Raw genomic sequence first — 14,569 nt, 5'->3', positions numbered from 1 at the left:
AACCATTCCATGAGTCCATGTTTAAGTGGGGCCTGGCAGGTTCCTGCAGGGACTGTGAGCAGCAGCGAGCACTGCACAGAGCTCATCTCCTCACACGGGCCTGCCTGGGACTGTCCCTACTCCCCCTGGGATGCTGCTGCCAGGGGTGATGCTGCTGCCCAGACTGAGTTTGCTCCCCTCCCTTGCTGTTTTGGGCACAGAGCGCAATCTGAACCCCAAAGCGGCCTGCTTGAAGCGCCGGGAAGAGGAGAAAGTGTCCGGAGTGGTAGGAGACCCCCAGATGACACTGTCAGCTTCACATCCTGGTCTAGGAGACGGTCACAACCCTGTTGGACACATGTAAAGGTACCGTTCCCCACCTTTGATCCCACATCCCAGTGTGGGTCCAGCCCTGCGCCCACGCCCTGCTCTGCTCTGCCTGGTCAGCCCCGCTCCCTCAGCACCAGCCGTGGCCCTGCTTCACTGCCCTGAAATCAGAGAGTTGCATGTGTGCAAGGCCTGGCACAGGGTGCCCAGAGCAGCTGTGGCTGCCCCTGGATCCCTGGCAGTGTCCAAGGCCAGGATGGAGGGGCTTGGAGCAACCTGAGATAGTGGAATGTGTCCCTGCCCATGGCAGGGGTGGAATAAGATTAACTTTAGGGTCTCTTCCAACCCAACCCATTCCGTGATTCTCTCTGTGTGTCACATGTCCCCTGGACACCCAAAGCCTCTGGCCCACGGCAGATTACAGCCCCATGGCTGGGATGGGGCGGTTTGGAGCTCTCTGAGTTGGCTCAGCTCTGCTCTGCACCTCCCAGTCCTGCCCCAGTTGGCTACTGGAAACCAGCAATTCCTTTGCTTTGTGGCTCTCTGAGAGGGAATGGGCAGGTCCCAGAAATGCCAAGAGAGTCAGAAGGTGAAAAAACCCCGGTGAGGCTGTGGCAGGCACAGGCTGCGATGGGCTGTTGCCATTTTTAAGGGAACCTAGGAGCATCTGAGCAGTGCAGAGATGGTGGGAGGGTTGAGCAGATCCAGGAGTGATAGGTCAGGAGCTGATCCCATGGAGTGCAGGGACAGGACACTGTCCCTTGGTGGTGCCTGAGAATGGCCTGACCAAAACAAAGGCAAAGCTCAGCAGCAGCCCTGCCCAGCCCTGCAGCAGGAGCCTTGGGGCCCCTTGTGCAAGGAGCACAGTTTTATTCTCATTTGGGTTTCTGTCACTTCTGACTTGTCTTTTTTTTTTAATTTTATTTGTAGATCTTTTTGTTCCTCTGGATATGGAGATCTGTAGGAAGAAAACCCTCAGTTGTCACCTGCAACCCTGTTGAACCATAAACTGTAGTACTGCTCATACTGACACACGCAGACGGATCCTGGCGTGACGTAAGGGGTGGAAAAAACACTTTGTCAGAAACAAAATGGAAACAAAAAATTGCCTTAAGTATAAAGTGCAGAACAGTCAATACATATCACTCAGTTAGGAGGGGGTGGCGTGTTCTCTTGGCTTGTTCACAAGCAGCCAGCAGCAAAATTGTGCCTAAGCTTGATATTTCTTTTTTTAAAAAAAAGAACATTAGTTATGAGATTTTTTATGTAGAACAAATAGCAATGCCTTTTGGTTTTTTTAGCTTCTTTTGCATATGTTTTGTAAGCAACGAAAAAAATTTTTTTTGTATAAAAACATGTCTTGTACCCTCCGCTTTTCTGCTGCTGTTTCTATAGTTAACGTTGCATCTTTAGGATCAACCAGAATATTAAAATTGTATTAAGAGAGACTGGATATAAAGAGAGGAATTCTCAGATTCGGCTCGGAAAGCCACTAAAAGCGAATGTAGCCACAGTGAGGGAATGTTCTTCCTTGCCTGGCTTGTACCTTCCATGACAAAAAACAAACTCATGTGCTGACTTCACCATCTCTTTGCTTCGGCCACTTCTGCTTTGGGAAAGGACGTTGAGCAGCAAAGCGAGCGGCGGCAGCGCTCCCGCCCCGGCAGTGCTGAGCTGCCACAGGGCTCGCTGTGCTCCCGGAGATCCCCAGGCCCCACGGCTGTCCCGGAGCATCGCAGGGAGCACGAGCTGCTGCGAGAGAGCAGGCCCCCGTGGTGGAGAACCAAGGCACTGAGGTGCTTCCAGGGGAGCAGAGCAGCAAGGGATGGAAACGCCTCTTCCCGCATGCCAGAGCTGCCAGAGGCACTTCCAGGAGCAGCACTGAATAAAGACCAACTGAACAAAGCTGGAGCGCTGGGAAGAGGCGGAGGCAGCCCAAGCACAGCAGCAGCAGTGGGGTACAGGGCCAGGAAGCTGGGCAGCAGCAGACCTGAGCATGCTGGAGGCAGGAGAGGAGCAGCGACCTGGCTCACTGCAGCCCGGCAAAGCCACGACCAGCAGCAGGATCCCTCCTCGCAGCGGAGCCACCGCCATCGGAAATGCAAAATGCTGGCTCGGGGAGAGGGGTTGTTTCACTCTCTGCTGTCGCATCTCCTGAGCATCCCTGGAGGCAAACTGAGCTCAGCACTGTGCCATGGGAAGTGAGTGGGCACCGTCACCTGCACGTGGGCTCCTCTCTCGGCACTGGGAAGGAGGGCAGCAAAGCGCCTGTCCTGCACCATGTGCTCCAGCAGCCAAGCTGGGCCAGCCATCCCTTCACTCCAAGGGATTCCCAGGCACTCCAGAGCACTCCGGTGTGCTCAGCAGGAGGAGGATCCCTGGCAGCCCTCTGGGTGTCCCAGAGGTGTGGAGCAAACAGAGAGGTGCTGGGCAGTGCTGAGCTGCAGCATCTGTTTTGGAGATGGCCATGGAAAAACATCCACCAAGAATTCACTCTTGTTTCTTCCCTCTCCTTCCCCTTCTGAAACATTTTGTGCCTGGTTCTTCCCAGCTCTGCAGAGCCCAGTCAGGCAGGATGGTGGACAGGACGTCGGTGCTGGTCTAGGGGATGTGGGGAACTCCCCTCTCCCTGCAGGATCCATCTCTCCCCTGTGCTGCTCCAGCCTGGGCTCCTGGGGAAGCTTTGGCACAGGGAAAGAGAGGGATTGGCAAACAGGTCCTGTGGCACTTCCCAGCAACTCCAGGCTTTGGTATAACCTGGTGCTCCTCCATGCTCACAGCTGTGCTTTGTGCTCTGGCAAACGCTGCTGGAAGTGCTCAGGGCAGTGCTTATTTCCCACCCATACCTGGGCACTGTGGCCTCAGCCCCTGTGGCAGCTCCAAGCTGAGCCACTCCAAGTGCCAGGGCAGGATGGGACTGTCCTGCTGCCCCTGGCCCTGCCCTGGGGCTCCCCAACATCCAGCCATCCCTCTGAAGCTTTTGGGTGCTCCTGGTTTTCCCCAGCTTGCTGCTCCCACCATTCCTTCTGCATGGTGAGACCTCAGCAGCCCCAGCTCTGTCCTTTGGCAGGCCAGGAAAGCTCAGTGGTTCCAGTAACCCAGGCTCTTCCTGCCTGTGTCAACACACACATCTTAGCCTGATCAGCTCATCAGGTTACAACTCATCCCTCCCTTGGGTTCTTCTGGCTGCTGAAGCAGTGGGCAGGGAGATGGATGAGGTTTTCCTCCATGTGTGATCAGCCCTGACTTCCATTTATGCTCTGGAGTGCAAATTGGAGGGCTCAGCAGCTGCTTTTTGTTTCATCCATGAGAGTTCCTGCTCCATTGGTGAGACAGTGCTGGGGCTGCAAAGCACCCACTGCTCAGGGCTTTGGGCTGGCTCAGTGCCCCTGTCCCAGGGCCAGGAGAGATGGAGCAGTGTCCTGGCCCTGGAAAGCTTGTAACTCTACAAAAATATTTAAAAGTTCACAAACTCTTTGATTTTGTCCCAAGAATTGGAGGTGGCAGTCATGGACAACTGGACTTAAAGGGACTAGTCAAGAAAAATCCATAAATTCCAAAAAAATTGGAAATCTGAGATTTATGAGTTGTTCACAAATCTGCTGAACTTCTTCATTCACTCCAAGTCCTGCAGGCTGGGGAAGAATCCTGATGAGCCAGAGCCTTTTTCACCATCCCTGAATCCCCAGGCCTTGCAACAAAAATGGGGCTTTTCAGCAGCATTTAGGTGGTTTAAGATGTTACTTTGACAGCAAATCCAGCCAACTTCCTTCCATGGCAAGACTTGGGAGAAGATCCTTGAGCATAAGCCCTCAGAGCCAGAATTTGGAGAGATCATGTCAAAGTGTAGGGGGTGGCAGTGCTGTCCCTGAAACTGCCTTGGTGGCACAGGGTGACAGCTTTTTGTGCCAGCTCAGTTTGGCCTCAGTGACATCTCTGCTTTCCAGTGCTCAGGGAACAATTGGGAAGAGCAGCAAGGAAAAATTCCTTTGTCTTGCCAGTGTGTTTGGCTCAGTGTGAACATGGTGCCTGTAACCTGCCAGGGGAAGTGGCCTTTCTAAAAACAACCACAGCCAGGTGCTGTCCCCAAGATACCACCAGCCCAGCCCTGAAATGTCACCCTGTAGCAATGAAACTCTTGTCTTTAGGTGCTGTGGTCAGTGAGAGCCAGGTCTGCATCCACCCCAGCCCCAGCTCTGCTCCATTCCAGCTGGGATCTTACAGGTCCCCAGACCTGCTGCTCTGCGTGTCCCCCACGCCAGTGGTGCTGCCAGGAGAGGTGTCACCGGTGGGTGTACGGTGCCATTTATTCCATTTGCTCCTTCCTCTCTCAGCTTTGCTTGCATAGCTGCTCCTGGGGGCACGTGCCCTCCTCTTTGGGGGCCACTGAGCCTCCCCAAAGCTTCCTTCATCAGACAGGGGGTCTGCCTTCCCTTCTGTGTAGCTTCTGGTTCCTCTTTCCCCAAGCTGCATCCCAGTGAAGAAGCAGGACTGGGACACTGCCATGGGACATTCCTTGTGTCCCCAGCCCAGGGGTCTCCTCTTGCCCCACTCAGCCAGCCCCCTGCCTCCCTGCACATAGGCTGTGCATGCCACAGTACTGGGGAGTGTCTGGAATCCAGTCTGTGAACAGTATAATTGCAGATTTTTGATTTTTTCCCTTTTTGCCTGCTTTTTCCCCAGAGGAAAGCAGCTGCAGCCTCCCATGGGTTGGTGCTCAGGCAGTGGTGGCAGCCTGGTTGCTCCTGCTCACAGCCCAGGGAGCAGAATTCCAGCTGTTTGGCAGTCCCCATGCCCATGACCCCCCATCAGATCTACTCACAGCCCCAGCCAGCACCTCTTGGGGTTCTCTGCTCCCCTGCTTTCACAGCTGTCCCACAGAGGTGTGTTGGCAGGAAGGATGGAATCAGGCTGTAGTTTCCTCGGGAGGCTGTAATTCCAGAGTCAGTGCAGAAACTGCTCTCCAAGGTCCTTTGTGTCCCTAGTGAAGCCAGCAGAGCCTTTGGGCACTTGCTGGGTGGTTCCAGTTGTGGGGGCTCGAGAAACAGGAGGCTTTGGAAAGCCCATTCCCCTGCACCCCTTGAGCTTTGCTGCCAACTTTGGGGCCAGTGGAACCCGAGTTCCTCTTGCAGGCCCTGCTGTGCTACAGTGAGGAGCCTGGGCCAGCTCCAGTTCCATCCCTGGGCTTTGGGAGATGAAGAAAGCTGGGGATGGAGCTGGGCCAGAACAAGCCTTCAGCCCCCGCCTGCAGTGCTGGCTACTCCAGAGCAAGCCCTGGCCACTGGACTCCCCCATTCCTGCCCGACACCAGCAATAGCAAGGCCTGTTTTCTGTACCCCGAGCTTGCACAAGGTCTTTGCCCTGATAAAAATCCTATGCAATTCTTATCCCTCTTCCCTCTCCGGGGGCTCTGCAGATCCCAGCCCATTCTCTCTGCTCTTTTCCATGATTGCCCCTGAGTTCCTCCTCCCTGCTGCCCTCAGGGTCCAGCTTCATTCCTGGCAGCTCTAAAAGCATTTTGAGACCTGTGCCCTCGAGCTGGGAGAGGACAGATGAGACTATAGGAACACCCAGCTCATACTGAGCAATGAACTGGAGGGGGCAAGGCCTGGGCCTGGGCCTCCTCCATGCACCCTTCACCCTCCTGTGCCTTCTGCTCAAAGCTGGTGGGGCACTGCCAGCACCCTTCATCCCCCCAGCCCCCTGAAAGGAGAAGCTCTGTTCCACCTTGTTGCTGCCCAGACTGCCCTGTTCTAACACCTGAGCCTCAGGCTTGGCTGGGGCTGCTCTTCCTTCAGCTGCCCCAAGCCTGAGGGGTGTTTCCCTTCCTCCCATGCTCCCCAGTCTCTCCAGCCAGCATGTCTGAGCTGTTTCCCTTTGCAGAGAGGCAGCCCATGCCAGCAGCTGCCCAGCCCCTGGGCTGCAGGCAGGAGGATTTGGGGGCTGGGTGCCTCCAGTGTCCACAGCACAGGGGCCTCTCCCTGCCCTTGGGGCAGGTGTCAGGGGACCTGGTGCTCTGTACTTTGATTTCCAGGACAATTCAGCCCTATTGGGAGCCGGCACTGCTGTGCCTTGGCCTGCAGGTCTCCCACAGGGAGGTGGGGCTCTGCTTAGGAGGGTGGTGCAGGCTCCACAAGACCTTCTGCCAAACCCTGTGTGTCCATCTGCAGCCCAGCCCGGGGCCAAGGGCAGTCCTGTGGGTCTCCACATTGGTATCTCTGTTCCCTGGTTTTGTACCCCTCCTGCTCCTCAGGGCTCTCCATTCCCACCCTGGCCCAGCCAAGCCCCCGCCGTGGTGGAGGGCGAGGCTGCAGCACCCGTCCCGGGACATCTCGGCTCAGCGTGGCTGCAGCACCAGCTCGGGAGAGCAGAGGGGTTTCTGCTTCCACAGGGGGTGTCCTGGCACCGAGGCCTTTTGCCAAAGAGCATCCCCTGCATCCCTGGGCTGTGCCCGGGGGAGCCGTGGAGCTCCTGAAGGCAGCGAGGGGGGCACGCCACGGGTCCCCCTTGCCAGGGCCACGTCTTCCCAAATCACCTGAACCCACCACCAGCTTCTGAGCAAACCTTGTAACACGGAGCCACCCGGGAGGGAAGGAGCCATGGGAACCACGCACCAGGCACTGCTCACGTGCCAGGAGAGGGGAAAGAGGCACCTGCGGGGGCAGGACTGGGGGACCCCAGCCCCACGTGCGGGAAGGACCTGCTGGGTGCCGAGGGCTCCGGCGCTCTGGGGGAACAAAGCATTCCTGGGATGTTCTTTCTCTATATTTTTGTAGGAATGGGGGGTGGGAGAGCAGATGGGAGATGCCTGCGGAAGTTGTTTATTTTTAACCCTGTAGAAAGTTTTGGGTTGTTTTTGGTTTTTGGCCTTTAAAATAAAAAAATGGTCCTTGCTTTTGATGTTTATGCTGCCTACCTGTAAATCCAGATGTACTTAAGTGGCTGAAATCCTTGTTCTTAAATCAGATACACATTATAGTTTTGAACTATATATATAGTAAATATATATATATATATGCCTAACCCAGCAAAAAAAAAAAAATAAAGTATTTGGGGGTGGGAAATGCATTGCTCTTTGAAATGAATCACAATTGGGGGATGAAATTGTGTTTCTGAGTGCCTCAAGATATGAATTGTTTTCATTTTTTTAAATAATTTTATACAAGTGTCAAAACAGCTGGCTGGATTATTTGGAATTTTTAAATAATCCTAACTTTTTTAAAGTAGATTTTGAGAACTGTCCTGTATATAACAGTAATGTAGCAATAAATGTGACATTTTATAACAATATTACTTCTTTTATCCCCATGTGTGTCCTTCGGTATTGTATCCCTAGGAATTAAAAGCTGGAATAAAGGCTATGCCTTGTACTAAAAAACAAAAAATGAAAGGAAACACCAGAAAAGTTTTCAGACACTTGCTCTGGGTGTGATCCTGCCCCTGCATCACTGTTGTTTCCTCACCTCTGCCCCTGGGGAGCACCCACCAGTGGGAAATCCAGTTAAATGCCCCTAGCCCGTCCCAGGAGCCCAGCACAGACCAGTGATGGAAGAAATTCATCAAATCAGAGTCACTAAGATTGAAAAAGACCTTTAAGATCATCAAGTCCAACTGTCAGTTCACCACTAACCCATGCCCCAAGCACCGCATTCATTGTTCCAACACTGCCAGGGACGGTGAGTTCACCCCTCTGCCCCAGGCAGCCTGTTCCAGTACCTGACAGCCCTCGTGGGGAAGGAATTTTTCCTAATAGCCAGCCTAAACCTTCCCTGGCACAACTTGGGGCTGTTTCCTCTCATCCTGGCCCTTGTTCCCTGGGAACAGAGCCCGACCCCCACCTGGCTCCATCCTCCTGCCCTTCGGGCTCCACCGTCCCCCAGGACTTTCACAGAATTACAGATGGATTTGGGTTAGAAAGGACCACAAAGCCCATCTCGTTCCACTCCCTGCCACACCTTCCACTGGACCACAAGCCCCACCCAACCTGGCCTTGGACACTTCCACAGACAAAGCATCTGCCCCGAGGCAGCCTTCCTTCCCAAGTTTGCTGCCTCTGTGTGCTGGTTTGAAAGCTAAACCAGAGAGAGACTCCAAGTCAGAAATACAATCTAATAGAAGAGAAAATAAAATAAAATGGAAATAAAAAAAAAAAATAAAAAAAAAACTAAGAAAAATAATAAAAAATAAAAAAATTAAAATATAAAACAAAACAAAACAAAACTAAAAATAAAATAAAATAAAATAAAATAAAATAAAATAAAATAAAATAAAATAAAATAAAATAAAATAAAATAAAATAAAATAAAATAAAATAAAATAAAATAAAATAAAATAAAATAAAATAAAATAAAATAAAATAAAATAAGCAATAGTACAAAAGACTACTGATAGCATCAGAGTACAACCTGACACCCTGTTAGTTAGGGTGGTGGTAGCAGCCCAGATGACACGCTCTTGTTGAAGCAGTGATCCTGTAGAAAGTTCTGGTATCTCTTGTCCTCTGGGAATCCAGTGGGTAAGGCCCCTGTATCACTGTGGAGGCCTAACTAGAAAACAGACTGGAGACACAGATTTGGGTGCATCAGAGCATGCAGGGCAGGAGGCCCAGTTTATTTACAAAAACCTACTTTTATACTTTTTCTATGAGGCTTGTGGATTGGAGGAAGGAATTCCCACCTCCACATCACATTGGTGAAGGGGACTGTCACACAGTCTTGTTTGTCCCGGCAGGGAATGTAAAAACAATGGCTATGTTTATAGAACATAGCTGATGTTTACATTAAAAGAGCGTGAGAAGGTACAAACTTCTCCTTTAATATGAACGCTCAGCAAAACTGGGAAAAACTCATGGCAACACCCTTGTGCTGTCCCAAATCCCAGATTATATCCAGGTGGGAATGCCTGGCTCCTCTCTCTGAGCTGATCTCATTCCATGAGTCCTGCAGGGGGTCCTTGGTTGCCCATTAAACAGAGAGAGCTCCCAGGGGAGTTACCGCTGAGCCATGGGCAGGGCCTTGGTGGCCCATGAACAGGAGATATCCGGAGGGAGGGGCAAGGGAAGCACTGCCCCAGCTGGTTCCAGCAGCTCGGGAAGGTGGTGATAGAACACAAACTGTGGGCACATCTTACAGTGTAACCTAGGACACTGTGTTTTCACTGTGCTGCTCCAGCTCAAGGCTTGTCCACACAGAGCAGGACAAAAAGTCCAGACCAACTAAGAACTGACTCTGGCAGCGGTTGGTTAAATCTCCCTTAGCCTTGGGTGCCTTCCCTCAGCAGTGCAGTTCCACCAGTGAGGCAGCTCTGCCCTTCCCAAGCTGCTCTGGGTGCATGGAATGACAGTCCTGCCTTAGACTCCATCATAAAATCACAGAATCATTAAGACTGGGAAAGACTTTGAAGATCACCCAGTCCAACCATTAACCCAGCAGCACTGCCATGTTCACCACTAAAAATGTCCTTGAGAGCCACATCCACACATTTTTTGAACGGTTCTAGAGATGGTGACTCTACCACTGCCCTGGGCAGCCTGTGCCAGCGGTTTACAACTCACATCCAGATGAGGGAGAAGTGTGTTCTTGGGAGTAGCCTGGAAGATGGATGCTCAACAAATGCAGAGGTGGAGCAGAAAGCAGGCGAGCGCCAGTGTCCAGAGCAGGCTCGGGTAGGGAGAGCCAGTGAGGACAGGAACAAGGAACAGCGCTGAGGAGCTGCAGAGAGCATAAAGCTTCCCAAGAACTGAGCAGTGGCCACCAAGTGAGGCAGAGCTGGAAGTTCCTGCTAGCACTCCCTCCCTGGAGATGAGTCACTATCAGCTGGAGATGAGCTGGGATGAGACTGCCAGATCCTGTGGGCAAACATCATGTCATGTTCCCTCTGCCAAACAACCACAGAATCACAGAAGGGGTTGGGTTCTAAGGGATCTTAAAGCTCATCCCATGAGCAGGGACCCCTTCCACTATCCCAGGTCGCTCCACGCCTGGTCCAGCCTGGCCTTGGACACTTTGGGGATGGGGCAGCCACAGCTGCTCTGGGTTATGTGCTCCAGTGTTCCTCCTGCTTGTTCACAAGAGGCTGAGCAGGCTCTGAGCAGAGCCTGGGGAGCATCATTGAATTGATGGTGATTTTACGATCCTCTCCCGAAAACCTGGCTGGAAACTCCCTCTCCTGCTGAGGGAGACTGAGTGGCTGTGACAGGAGGGTTTGCAGAGGCACTGATGGGCTCTGGGGAAACCGCTTTGGGATGGGGGCACTTCCCTCCAGCACAAGCGGCTGAGAAGCTGTCCCAGCTCAGTGCGGGAACACCGCCACCCCTCAGGGCCCATGCCCCCTCTCCAGCCTGGGCACATCCTGTCCCCTCAGGGCTCATGTCAGGGCTCGTGTTCCCTCTCTGGTGCCAAGACCGGCCTCATGTCCCCTCTCCAGTGCAGCCTGTTCCCCCAGGGCAGCTGCTGTCCTCTCTCCGGTGGGGACAGCCCGTCCCCTCGGCCCTTGTCCCCTCAGAGCTCATGTCCTCAGGGCTGGTGTCAGGGCTCTTGTCCCTCCCCAGCATGGGGACAGACTGTCCCTTCAGGGCTCGAGTCCCCTCTCCGGTGAGAGGGCAGCCCGTCCCCCCGGCTCGTGTCTCCTCAGTCCCCGAGTCCCCTCAGGGCCCGCGCGCCCTTTCCCCACAGCGCCGGGCGCGGCCCCAGCGCCACTCTGGCTCCGCCCCGCCCCGGCCCGGCCCGCTCCGGCCCCAGCCCCGCCCTGCCCCGGCCCGCTCCGCCCCTCCCCGCCCTCTTCCGGGCCCGGCCCGGCCCCGCCCCGCTCCGTCTCCGCTTCCGCCCCAGCCCCGCTCGAGTTCCAGCCCCGCCCAAGCCCCGCCCCGCTCCCGCCCCGCGCGTGCTCGGAGCGGCCCCGCCGCCGCGCCGGCGCTCGGGGTCACTTTGAGGCGGTGCTGTCGCCATGTTGAGCCAACTGCTGGGGCCGCGCTACGCGCAACTGCTGCAGGCCTGGTGAGGAGGGACCGCGCTGCCCACCCCGCCCTGGGGCTGGCTGGGCCTGCCCGCTTCGACCCGGGGCTGTCTGTCCGCTCCGACCCGGGGTCTGCTCGCCCCGCTGGGGTCTGTCTGCCCGGCCTGGGGCTCCGCGCTCCCCTCACCGCGTCCTCCGGGCACGACCGCGCACTCAGCGCGTTCTGTGGGAGCCTGAAGGGCGTCCCGACCCCTTCCCGAAGCCCTCCCGAGGCCTCCCCCTTTCTTCTGCGCTCTGTGTGGGTCGCTGGGGACGGTCCTGGGGTGCGGAGCAGCGCTCGGGCCGGGGCTGAGGGGCCGAGGAGCCGGGGAAGGGGCTCGCAGCCCAGCCGGCGCTGGCTGTATTTTACATGTACAAATACAGCAGTGCCCGGGGGTGCCCTTTGCAGGGCTGTGGGAGGCAAAACGAAGTGTTCGGCGGGGCAGAGCCGACGGGATGTGGATGCAGCAGTGTATTGCAGTGTGTCTTCTCTTTGCTGAGTAGTAGTATTTTTAAGTAGAAGACTATGACTTTTCCTGTCAAATATCTTGGCTGCCCTGAGGACTAGTGCTGTTCTGTGTCTATGCGGTTGTTTAAGATTTCTGTGTCCAGTTTGGGCAGCACAAGATCAGAAGGATCCAAAGCTGTTGGAGAGTGCCCAAAGGAGGGACACGGAGCTGGGGAAGGGTCTGAGGAGAGGCTGAGGGCACTGGGCTCGTTCAGCTGCAGCAGAGGAGACTGAGGGGAGGCTCCTCGGGGGCTGCAGCTCCTCCTGAGGGGAGGCAGAGGGGCAGGGGCTGAGCTCTGCTCTGGGACAGGAGCCCAGGAAGGGCTGGAACTGTGTCAGGGCTTGGGCTGGAGCTCAGGGAAAGGTTCTTCCCCCCGAGGGTGCTGGGGCACTGCCCAGGCTCCCCAGGGAATGGTCCCAGCCCCAAGGCTGCCAGAGCTCCAGGAGCGTTTGGACAACGCTCTCAGGGATGCTCAGGGTGGGATTGTTGGGGTGTCTGTGCAGGGACAGGAGTGGGACTCAGAGATCCTTTTGGGTCCCTTCCAGCTCAGGATATTCCAGAATTCTAAGCTCTTTTCTTGATTGAAGTGACTTTCTCAGGTACCTCAGCCATGAGTATCTGCCAGGTCTTTCACAGTGGTAATTTGTGGTGTACCTGTGTGTGTGTCTCTTCTTTAGGACCCCCACCCTTGTGACATGGGGCGGTGTGGCTGGTGTTGGTGTGATCTGGGCCACAGACTGGAAGCTGGTCTTGCAGTACGTTCCCTACATTGGCGGCAAGTACAAAACTGAAGACTGAGCTTCCCTCTAATGGTGAGTTTTGTTTGTGCATCTCTTGGCTTAATCAATAGAATTATAAAATCATGGATTCCCAGATGGATTTGGGTTGGAAGGACCTTATAGCTCTTCCTGCTCATCCCCTGCCATGGGCAGGGTCACCTTCCGCTATCCCTGGTTGCTCCAAGCCCTGTCCAGGATAACCTGGCCTGGAACACTTGAAGACAATAACCCTGTGTTTGTGTGACAGTGCATGTTTCCTCTTTGTCTGGGGCACAGTCTTTTTTTTTTTCTTTTTTCTTTTTTCTTTTTTTTTTTTTTAATGGAACTTCACAGAGCACCAGAAGGATGAAATATTCATTAGAATATGTTTTTCAAGTAATTATTTTGCAATAGCAGGTTTTCCACAACATAATGTGGTTCTTAAGAGGTCAAATCAAGTTAATTTGGAAATTTTGACACATTTGTTTACTTCTGTTCCAGAGCAGAAGGGCTACAAGCTCAGGTCTAGTTTTGTGACTAGGCAAATTCAAAGTTTTGGTTATTGTCCTTCTTTAAATGCATATCAGAAATGCTGTTCTGGATGTTCTGAAAGTGTGACCATTCCTAAAGCTGGAACAGCAATTAGACATCCTTCTGTTGGGGCTGTAACTGCATATTCTTCCTAGTAGACAGGCTTTGGATTTCTTTATTCTTTGCTGCAGATAGAAGGGAGTCAGGGAGATTTTTCAGTTCATTAAAGGATGCTAATGGGGAAACTCTGAGTCCAGAGGAAACTCTGTCCACTTCAGTGTTTGTTTCTTCTGGTCAGAATAACTGTTACATCAAAGCGTTGATCAGTGAAAGTGAGCTAGTTGTGTTCCAGCCACACAGTATTTTTTAGGGAAGTCAGTAAGTTTGGAAAGCACAGACAGTACTTTTAAATGTTTTTTTAGCAATAATTGTTGCAGTTTAAACGATTTACTGTTTGCAAAGGTATTGCACAAATCCTTCTGTAACCAAGAGAGGAATGAAACTTGTCTTGGAATTTAGCTGAACTGGAGGCATTTTCGATCACTGTGATGTTTACAGACAAATCACAGAACCATAAAATCCCAGAGTGGTTTGGGTGGGAAGGGTCCTTAAAGCCCATTCAGTTCCACCCCTGCCATGGGCAGAGACACCTTGCACTATCCCAGGGTGCTCCAAGCCCCATCCAACCTGGATGGAGAAAAACTTTCAAGTGGAAAAGCTTTCAAGTTATGTGGGGGCAATTAAATTACCTTCAAAGGGCTTTCCTTCCTTAAAAATTGTCAGTAGTAGGAACACAGCTCTATTCCTGAGCCAACAGTGTCTGTGTTTCCCATTTTGAAGTAAGAACTTTGTGTGTCAGTCCTCTGGAAAGAAGAGCAGAGAAAGGGGATGTGTCTGTGGTGGCCTGTGCTCCCTTCCAAAGGGACTCCAGGCCTGCACACCCACACTTGGAGCAGCTCCTCTACCAGAAACCGCCTGCCTGGGCACTGGAGGCTTTTGAAATCTCCCGTGTTAGCTGCTGTGGCAGTGTCAGGAAGCTCTGCTTAACGCCTGCTCTGTGTTTGCTGTAGGGTTCTCACTGCTGGAGAGTGTTTGGAGCCATCCGTCCGCTGAGACCCTGCTTGGGGTGACCCCGAAATGCCCACACAGATTCTGCAGCAAGCTGTGATCTGTCTGTGTCTCCAATGAGCAGCTGTGAGCAAATTCACCTTCACTGACCACTTCCTCTGAGCACTTTCCCAGCACCTCTTGCCTTGGTGGGAGTAATTTATAAACCTGGTGTACAAAATAAACCAAGTGAATGATTTTTGGGGGGGTGTTGGGTTTTTGGGGTTTTGTGTGTGTTACATTCTTAGTCCACATTCTTAACACCAGACTCCTGGTTTGGTTTTGGGTTACAGAACCACGGAATCACAGACTGGTTTGGATTGGAACACCTGGCACTGTCCCAGGCTGCTCCAAGCCCTGTCTAGC

The 14,569-nt window shown here is 53.4% G+C and overlaps 2 protein-coding genes across 8 annotated transcripts in view; both read left to right on the top strand.

The window, feature by feature from the left end:
- TCF3 (transcription factor 3) overlaps window positions 1-7,596 on the top strand; it is an 83,388-nt gene extending 75,792 nt beyond the window's left edge. For all 7 annotated transcript variants that reach the window (XM_063403116.1, XM_063403115.1, XM_063403117.1 and 4 more), the window contains 2 exons: window positions 201-345; window positions 1,237-7,596. In XM_063403116.1, coding sequence (XP_063259186.1) covers window positions 201-343 — 143 coding nt within the window. In that variant the 3' untranslated portion in view covers window positions 344-345; window positions 1,237-7,596. The remainder of the gene's footprint in view (window positions 1-200; window positions 346-1,236) is intronic.
- A 3,563-nt stretch (window positions 7,597-11,159) lies between these two features.
- Window positions 11,160-14,402, top strand: LOC134553445 (cytochrome b-c1 complex subunit 10). The gene is made up of 3 exons (XM_063403114.1): window positions 11,160-11,300; window positions 12,485-12,619; window positions 14,167-14,402. Exons 1-2 carry the CDS (start codon window positions 11,251-11,253, stop codon window positions 12,603-12,605), a joined length of 171 nt encoding a protein of 56 aa, XP_063259184.1. The 5' UTR covers window positions 11,160-11,250; the 3' UTR covers window positions 12,606-12,619; window positions 14,167-14,402.
- The last annotated feature ends 167 nt before the right edge of the window (window positions 14,403-14,569 follow it).

The sequence above is a fragment of the Prinia subflava genome, chromosome 8 (assembly GCF_021018805.1).
Source record: "Prinia subflava isolate CZ2003 ecotype Zambia chromosome 8, Cam_Psub_1.2, whole genome shotgun sequence".
NCBI classification, from domain to species: domain Eukaryota; kingdom Metazoa; phylum Chordata; class Aves; order Passeriformes; family Cisticolidae; genus Prinia; species Prinia subflava.
This window is presented reverse-complemented; position numbering and strand designations above follow the sequence as displayed.

Excerpts from the sequence above, each read along its gene's own strand:
- LOC134553445 (XM_063403114.1), top strand. The coding sequence starts at position 11,251 with ATGTTGAGCCAACTGCTGGGGCCGCGCTACGCGCAACTGCTGCAGGCC. Across the intron at positions 11,301-12,484 it reads GCGCAACTGCTGCAGGCCTG|GACCCCCACCCTTGTGACAT; the intron begins GTGAGGAGGGAC and ends TCTCTTCTTTAG.